The 7562-nt window shown below is 63.8% G+C and overlaps 2 protein-coding genes across 2 annotated transcripts in view; one reads left to right on the top strand and one right to left on the bottom strand.

The window, feature by feature from the left end:
- The first annotated feature begins 394 nt into the window (after positions 1–394).
- The window catches only part of LOC101589841 (cyclin-dependent kinase 11B), a 28247-nt gene continuing 21079 nt past the window's right edge, over positions 395–7562 (top strand). The window contains exons 1-13 of the mRNA XM_023699365.1: positions 395–484; positions 566–736; positions 984–1049; positions 1532–1704; positions 2089–2179; positions 3255–3376; positions 3555–3660; positions 3886–4007; positions 4086–4193; positions 4281–4397; positions 4573–4721; positions 4831–5020; positions 5099–5192. Of these exons, the coding sequence (XP_023555133.1) occupies positions 1004–1049; positions 1532–1704; positions 2089–2179; positions 3255–3376; positions 3555–3660; positions 3886–4007; positions 4086–4193; positions 4281–4397; positions 4573–4721; positions 4831–5020; positions 5099–5191 (1317 nt within the window). The 5' untranslated portion in view covers positions 395–484; positions 566–736; positions 984–1003 and the 3' untranslated portion in view covers position 5192. The remainder of the gene's footprint in view (positions 485–565; positions 737–983; positions 1050–1531; positions 1705–2088; positions 2180–3254; positions 3377–3554; positions 3661–3885; positions 4008–4085; positions 4194–4280; positions 4398–4572; positions 4722–4830; positions 5021–5098; positions 5193–7562) is intronic.
- Positions 5753–7562, bottom strand: part of Mmp23b (matrix metallopeptidase 23B) — a 2696-nt gene continuing 886 nt past the window's right edge. The window contains exons 2-8 of the mRNA XM_023699371.1: positions 7281–7506; positions 7081–7220; positions 6835–7002; positions 6425–6589; positions 6246–6359; positions 6019–6145; positions 5753–5938 (exon numbers count right to left, since the gene is read on the bottom strand). Of these exons, the coding sequence (XP_023555139.1) occupies positions 5764–5938; positions 6019–6145; positions 6246–6359; positions 6425–6589; positions 6835–7002; positions 7081–7220; positions 7281–7506 (1115 nt within the window). The 3' untranslated portion in view covers positions 5753–5763. The remainder of the gene's footprint in view (positions 5939–6018; positions 6146–6245; positions 6360–6424; positions 6590–6834; positions 7003–7080; positions 7221–7280; positions 7507–7562) is intronic.

Raw genomic sequence — 7562 nt, 5'->3', positions numbered from 1 at the left:
GAAGGGGGCTCACCAGCTAAAGTGTCACAGTAGAATGACGCATGGCGCCCACTGCCCCCGAGAGGGGCTGTCAGCCTTCACACAAAGTGAGGCACGAGGCCTCCCCCAGATTTTTGTTGCTAGATTTTTGAGGGTTGCCTTTCCATTTCAATGTGGGTGGACAGCTGAACATGGGGCACACACCTGCCATTCCAGCTGAGGCAGAAAGGTTCAAGGCCAGCCTACACTGCCTGGAGAGACCCTGCCTCAAAAAAGGGTGTGGGTGACCTGTTTTGCTTACATAGAGTAAAGCTGAGTGTATGGGAGGGGTAACGTCTAACTTTTGGTGGCGCAGTGTTTTTGATTTAAATAATTTTCTACATTTATCTTTCATGGTTTCTCTCACAAGTGAAAGAAGAAAAAATTGAAGAGCGAGACCTGCTGTCCGACCTGCAGGACATCAGTGACAGTGAGAGGAAAACCAGCTCGGCAGAGTCCTCCTCAGGTACTCGAGCCTGCCTGGCGTGGCCTGGTGGTGCTGCCATGGTGAGGCCAGTGCTCACGTGTGGCTCCACTTCTCCTGCAGCAGAGTCGGGCTCAGGCTCGGAGGAGGAGGAGGAAGAGGAGGAGGAGGAGGAAGAGGAGGGAAGCACCAGCGAGGAGTCAGAAGAGGAAGAGGAGGAGGAGGAGGAAGAGGAGGAGGAGGAGGAGGAGGAGACGGGGAGCAACTCTGAGGAGGCCTCCGAGCAGTCTGCAGGTGAGCGGCGGCTGGGCAGAAGGTGGCTGGGATTCACAGGGTCACCCAGTCCCCAAGAGCTCCGGGAGTGCAGGAGCATAAGTTGGAGTGCGGCTTCAGAACCCTTCCCACCTGGGGCCACTGTCTCTCACTCCTGGCAGGGCTTGGGCTGGCAAGGAGAGCGCTCACCGTTCTGTGGGTGCCACGAGGCGTCGGCATCCGTGGCAGGCGGCCCCGCACCGCCTGAATGGACTGTGCTCTCTTGCAGAAGAGGTGAGCGAGGAAGAGATGAGCGATGGCGAAGAGCAGGAGAATGAGAACCACGTCATGGTCGGTGAGTGGCTCCTGTGCGGCACAAATGCCCTGCCTCCACGTGTGTGTTGTCCCCAGAACAGAGCGCCTCACTGTGGACTGGAGTGGCTCATGGGCGGGCATCTGCCTCTCTGGGGACCATGCTGTTGAGTGCTCACAGTGGTTTCCGTAACTGAGTGGCGCCACTTTGGGTGGTCACTGATAGGATGCAGGACTCGAGGCTGCCAAGTGCTGCTCTGCTCCAGTCCTCTGCGACTGGGCTGTGCTGGACAGCAGCTCTGTGGTCCAGAGCCGAGGATGCCTCCGTTGGGAGGAGTGGTGTCCCAGCGAGCCCTGAGCTGTGTTCTAAGCATGGCTGTTCGGCACAGCCTGTCCCATCCTCATGCTGAGCCGAGCCCTCCAGGACTGCCGACCTTGTGCCCTTCCTTGTGCAGGTGCCAGGTGTGGTGCTGCCAGGCTTCCATCCCTGCCTGTTCCCAGCTGTGTAATTGTTTGTTTTTACAGTTCCAGAGTCACGATTTGACCGAGACTCGGGGGACAGTGAAGAAGGGGAAGAAGTGGGTGAGGGGACCCCACAGAGCAGCGCCCCAACTGAGGGTGACTATGTGCCTGACTCCCCAGCCCTGTCACCTATCGAGCTCAAGCAGGAGCTGCCTAAGTACCTGCCGGCCCTGCAGGTGAGGGTCCCCCTGTGTCTGCCCCATGCTTGGCCCTGCTGGTGCTCCGCCTGGATTGTCCCACTCCTGTGCAGGGTAGCCTGGCCCCAGTTCCTGTGCCACAGGCCACCCCAGCCTGGTGAGGCATTCTGGGCACAGGGAGCCACTCTGTTGGGTCTGGCCTTGTGCGCCCCTGGTGGAGGAGGTGGCTGGCAAGGCTGCTTTGCCACCCTTCAAGCACAGGGGCCTGCCCTTGGGCCTGGACACCACCATGGGCTCTGATCTTCCTGGTGCAAGTGGGGCCAGGCCCTCCCCTGAGCCCAAGCTGTGCGAGGTGCAGCCTGGGTGTACATGCAGCCCTGGTCAGGTGTGGCCATCTATCCTCATGGCCACACTTCCTGCCAGGGCTGCCGCAGTGTGGAGGAGTTCCAGTGTCTGAACAGAATCGAGGAAGGCACCTATGGGGTGGTCTACAGAGCGAAGGACAAGAAGACAGGTGCGCAGGTCCTGGCACTCTGGGGAGGTGTAGGGCTGGGTGGCTGGTCCGTAGAGCAGCGGTGATCTGTCCTGAGAGGCCGACATAGTGATTCGCAGGCACAGTGCTGGATCATGTGGGGAGGGAGCCTGTGGTCCTCCCACCGCCTCTGGCAGGGATATGAGCAGCCTGGGCCTGCGGCCATGATCTGCCTTCCGCTTGTGGAGGTGTACATTGCAGAGTGCCAGGCCTGGGGCTTCAGCACCTCGGGGGTGCTCCATCCTGACCTGGGTGACGCAGCCTGAGCCCTTAGTACTTTGGAAGCCAGAGGTTGCCCAGAGGTTTAGCTGCTCCCTGCTGTGGCCTGTGACGTCTGTGTTGTGGCAGGGAGTGGCAGGTGTGGGCTGGGCACCCAGTTGCTCACAGGTTGGAGCCTTTGCTCTTTTCCTCTTTTCTTGCATGCTGGGGCCCAGTCAGGCATTCTGTACTGAGTATTCCCCTGCAGTGCCTAGCTATGAAAGAAGAAATAGTTTGGAAACAGAAATGAAAATATGTCTAAGTGTTTTTCAGCCTGCGTTTTGTTTGTTTTGGTCTTTTTTTGAGACAGAGTCTCACTATGCCGTCAGGTTAGCCTTGAGCTCGCTTTGTAGCCCAGGCTGGTCTCAAAGTGATTCTCCTGCTTAAGCCTCCCGAGTGCTGGGATTACAGGTGTGCGCCACCATGCCCAGCTATAGCCTTTGGGTTTTGTATGTGTGTGTCTGTGTTTGGTAGAGGGTCTCACTGTGCAGCTTGGAATCATAGTGATCCTGTTTTCTGCCCTCCTACTACTGGGATTACGGGCATGCGTCAACACGCCCAGACTCAATGGAGGCTCATTGCACCCAGGGGTGGGGCCGGTGCAACATGCGGTCTGAAGAATTGAACTCAGGACCCCACAGTTGTGTAAGCAGGTGCTTAGTCTCCTGAGCTATCTTTTTTTTTTTTCTGGTACTGGGGATTGAACTCAGGGCCTGTGCATGCTGGGCTACGTCTCCAGCTCTCTCCTGAGCTATCTTGCCAGCCCTTTCAGCCCATTTTTAAATGTTTGTCTTTACAGATGAAATTGTGGCTCTGAAGCGGTTAAAGATGGAAAAGGAAAAGGAGGGCTTCCCGATCACTTCTCTGAGAGAGATCAACACCATCCTCAAGGCCCAGCACCCCAACATCGTTACTGTCAGGGTGAGGCCCGCCCCCCAAGCAGGCAGCCTGGGCTGCAGCACTAAGCAGACTCACTGCTGTACAGAGATAGTCCTGCGACCATACCAGGGTTTCGAGTTTGTAGGAGCGCAGCAGCTTTGTGGAAGCAGGGCGGGCACGGGGAGACGCCGCCACCCATAGGCCTACCACTCGTTCCTAGGAGATCGTCGTGGGCAGCAACATGGACAAGATCTACATCGTGATGAACTACGTGGAGCATGACCTCAAGAGCCTGATGGAGACCATGAAGCAACCCTTCCTGCCAGGTAGGCCACACCACCGAGGCCTCAGGCCCTGAGGGACGACAGGGACACTAACCCACCCAGCTGTGTCACGGGACATGCTGAGCAAAGAAGTGGCAGGCCATCCTGGGCCAGGAGTCCCTGGAACAGGTTTCCCTGACCAGCTGGACGTGCCCTCTACAGAGCCCTGAGCCTGTGCAAGGCCTTGCTGCCTCCAAGTGGGGCAAACGTGACCCCTTGCTGTTCCAGGGGAGGTGAAGACACTCATGATCCAGCTACTGCGTGGAGTGAAACACCTGCACGACAACTGGATCTTGCACCGGGACCTCAAGACGTCTAACCTGCTGCTGAGCCACGCCGGTATCCTTAAGGTGAGTGCAGTGCCTGTCTCCCTGTCGGGCCAGACGGGAGCTTGGATCAGCCTGCCTCCAGCACCTCCTTCCTTGCAGGTGGGTGACTTCGGGCTGGCTCGGGAGTATGGCTCACCCCTGAAGGCCTACACCCCTGTCGTGGTGACTCTGTGGTACCGCGCTCCAGAACTGCTGCTGGGTGCCAAGGTGAGTTCAGTGTCTGAAGGCCCCCTACCCGACGGGGCTTGATGAGGTATGTTCTGCCTGGCCTGAGCCGCATGCCTGGGCTTTCAGGAGTATTCCACAGCTGTGGACATGTGGTCTGTGGGCTGCATCTTCGGGGAGCTGCTGACACAGAAGCCCTTGTTCCCCGGCAAGTCAGAAATCGATCAGATCAACAAAGTGTTTAAGGTGGGTATGGGGCCCGCCAGTGTTGTGTAGGTGAATGCAGCACTGGGTCAGGGCTCTGGGCAGGGTGGCCCTTGGTGGCCTGTCCTCTGGTAACAGACACAGGCATCGGTGTCACGTGTCTGGTGGTGGCCCTTCCCTTGATGGCACGGTCAGTTCAGACACCACTGTCTTTCAGGACCTGGGGACCCCCAGCGAGAAAATCTGGCCAGGGTACAACGACCTCCCTGCAGTGAAGAAGATGACCTTCAGCGAGTACCCCTACAACAACCTCCGCAAGCGCTTTGGGGCCTTGCTGTCAGACCAAGGCTTCGACCTCATGAACAAGTGAGTCTGGGCAGGGCCGCCCTCCTCTGGCGTGGTCACCACTGCAGGTCGCTGGCAGAGCGCGCCACGGACTCCCCAGCGTGGGGCCCACAACCGCTGCTCTTGCCAGGTTCCTGACCTACTTCCCCGGGAGGAGGATCAACGCAGAAGACGGCCTGAAGCACGAGTATTTCCGCGAGACCCCGCTCCCCATCGACCCCTCCATGTTCCCCACGTGGCCTGCCAAGAGCGAGCAACAGCGAGTGAAGCGTGGCACGAGCCCGCGGCCCCCCGAGGGCGGCCTGGGCTACAGCCAGCTGGTGAGGGCCCGGCCGGCAGAGGGCCCCCAGGGGAGCCGGCCCGGTGCCATCCTCACGCTGCCCCCCCTTGCGCTGCAGGGTGATGACGACCTGAAGGAGACGGGCTTCCACCTCACCACCACCAACCAGGGCGCCTCGGCGGCCGGGCCTGGCTTCAGCCTCAAGTTCTAGCGCCGCCGCAGCGGGCCGCGGCGCGCACCCTCGGACTGGGGCTGCTGGACCAGAGGCGCCGGGCCAGGACACCTAGCTCTTGGACTCCTCTTGGTTGTCCCCTTCCGCTTTTTATATTTTGGTTTGTAAATTTGTAGAATTAAACCGCGTTTTCCTCCTGGAAGGAGGGCGGTGTTCTCAGCTATTCCTGACCTGGCCCGAGGCCGGAGCAGCCCTCCCACGGCCTGCCCGCAAGGTCGGACCAGTGCTCCTGGCGCCCGGGTGGCGCGTCCACGGCCGGGCCCGGTGGGCTTGGTGCCAGCCACGGCGGCTTTACGTAGGTGGCTGTTACGGGTTTCCAGATGCACTAAGCTGTCGTTGGGCGACCCTTCCTCCATGCCTGGGCTCCCGCCCCGCCCCGCCCCGCCCCGCTCCGCTCGCTCCCCGGAGGGGGCTCTGGCGCTGGCTGCGGTGGCGGCGGCACCCGGTGCAGGCCGCTGCCCGCCTCCCCGCTGTGCAGAAACGAGCGCGCACGTGAGAGCCAGAGAGCTTTATGGGCCGCGCCGCGCCGCGCCGCGTGGGAGTCCGCGGGCTCAGCTGCGCACGCGCACGCGCCACGAGTAGGTGGTGAGCACGCGCCGCTGCCGGCGCACCACGCACGTGTAGGTGCCCTCGTTGATGGCGTTGGCGACGATGCTCAGCTGCGCGCTGCCCAGGGCCAGGTAGCCGGGGTAGGAGAAGTCCAGGGGCTCCCGGTCCTTGTACCAGCTGCGGGAGAGGCGGCTGGAGCCTGTGGGGCGGGCTGCGCCCCGCCTGCCCGCCTGCCCGGCCGCCGCCCCCGCACTCACTACACTCGGCCTTGCTTGTGGAGCAGTTTCTGTCCGCAGCGGAAGGTCACGTTCCTGCCCTCAGACACCAGCCTGGTTTTGGTCCTGGGGGGCGCCGGGGTGGCGGCCGGCGTGGGGAAGGGGAATTCTGCCCGGAGGGAGGGAGGGAGGGAGGGAGGGAGGCCGGTCAGGAGCGCGGCCAGCCGGCCGGCCGCAGCCCCGTCGCCGCCCGAGGCGCCGCCCCTCACCGAAGCAGAAGTCGCAGCTGCTGGGGCAGAGCCTCTTCATGAGCCTCCGGCGGGCGTCGTCGCAGAAGCCCCTGCGCGCCCAGGACGCGCACGCCGGCAGCCGGTCCAGGCAGCCTGGAGGGCGCAGCAGCTCAGGGCCTGCCCGGGCAGCCCCACCCAGCCCCAGCCCAGGCACCCACCGTAGAGCCGGTGCAGCCCCCACAGCTCGTCCTGCGAGAGGGCCTTCCAGCCGCGCAGCGTGGCGTTGAGGTGCATGAGCGCCCGGCCGTGCTGCGAGTGCATCAGGCCCAGCGCGTGGCCGACCTCGTGGGCCGCCACGTGCACCAGGTCTGTGAGCCACACTCCTGTGGGGCCAGGTCTCCTGAGCCACTGCCCGGCCGCCTAAGGCCACGGCCGCCACCGAAGATAGGAGCAGGAGCGCGCCAGGCCCCGCCTGCGGTGACTTGGCCGCCAGGCACGCAGCAGGGAGGGCTGCCAGGCGCAGCAGGCCCCAGGCCGCCGGCCCGCCCCCCGCAGCTGCCCCCGTGGCCAGCAGCCGCCCGCCCGGAGCACCCGTGCGCCCGGGCCCAGCCCCGAGGCCCCGCCCCACCTTTCTTCCAGCTGTAGCGTGTGGGCCCCAGCACCCAGTACTCGCTGTCGTCGAAGTGGATGCCGCCGTGCGGCGGGAAGAAGGCGTGGGCCAGCTCGCCCGTGGGGCCGTCGAAGCAGTGGTGCAGCGCTGAGGCCAGGCAGTCCGTGTGGTTGGCCGGGTAGAAGCCTGCGGGGACAGGCCTGAGCCCTGGCTGCGGCGGGGCGGGGCGCGGCGGGGATCGGCCGGGCGCGGGGCGGCACACACCTATGCGCAGGTCGCTGGGCTGCTCCGGGGCCACCTCGCGGAAGCTGAACGGGGACACGTCGCTCCACATGCGGAAGGCGGCGGCCAGGCCCCGGCGCGTCTCGCGGCGGCTCAGCAGGTTCCGCGGAAAGGAGAGGATCCTGCGGGGGGCCGGGGTCAGGGCGCGCGGCCGCGCCGACGCCCCCCCAGCCAGGGCGCACCTGTAGGTGAGGTTGAAGTGGTCCCAGCGCAGCCTGCCGGGGGTCAGCGTGTAGCGGCGTCTTCGTGGCGACAGCGGGCCGGGGCCCCAGCTGCCCGAGACCCCGGCGGAGTCCCGTCCCGGGGCGGCGCTCTTCGCGGGAGAAAACGGCGTCAGGCGGCACAGCGGGGCCCAAGCCGCGGCGGGTCGGCGCGGCGCTCCTTCCGAGGCCGCGGAGGGGCGCGGCCCTCAGCCTGCCACTGTCACCCCGAGGCGGCCGCTGGCGCTCGAGCCCTGGCCCGAC

This window comes from Octodon degus, unplaced genomic scaffold (genome assembly GCF_000260255.1).
Source record: "Octodon degus isolate 3935 unplaced genomic scaffold, OctDeg1.0 scaffold00113, whole genome shotgun sequence".
Classification (NCBI taxonomy): Eukaryota; Metazoa; Chordata; class Mammalia; order Rodentia; family Octodontidae; genus Octodon; species Octodon degus.
Note: the sequence above shows the minus strand (reverse complement) of the source record. Positions and strands in the feature narration are given on the sequence as shown.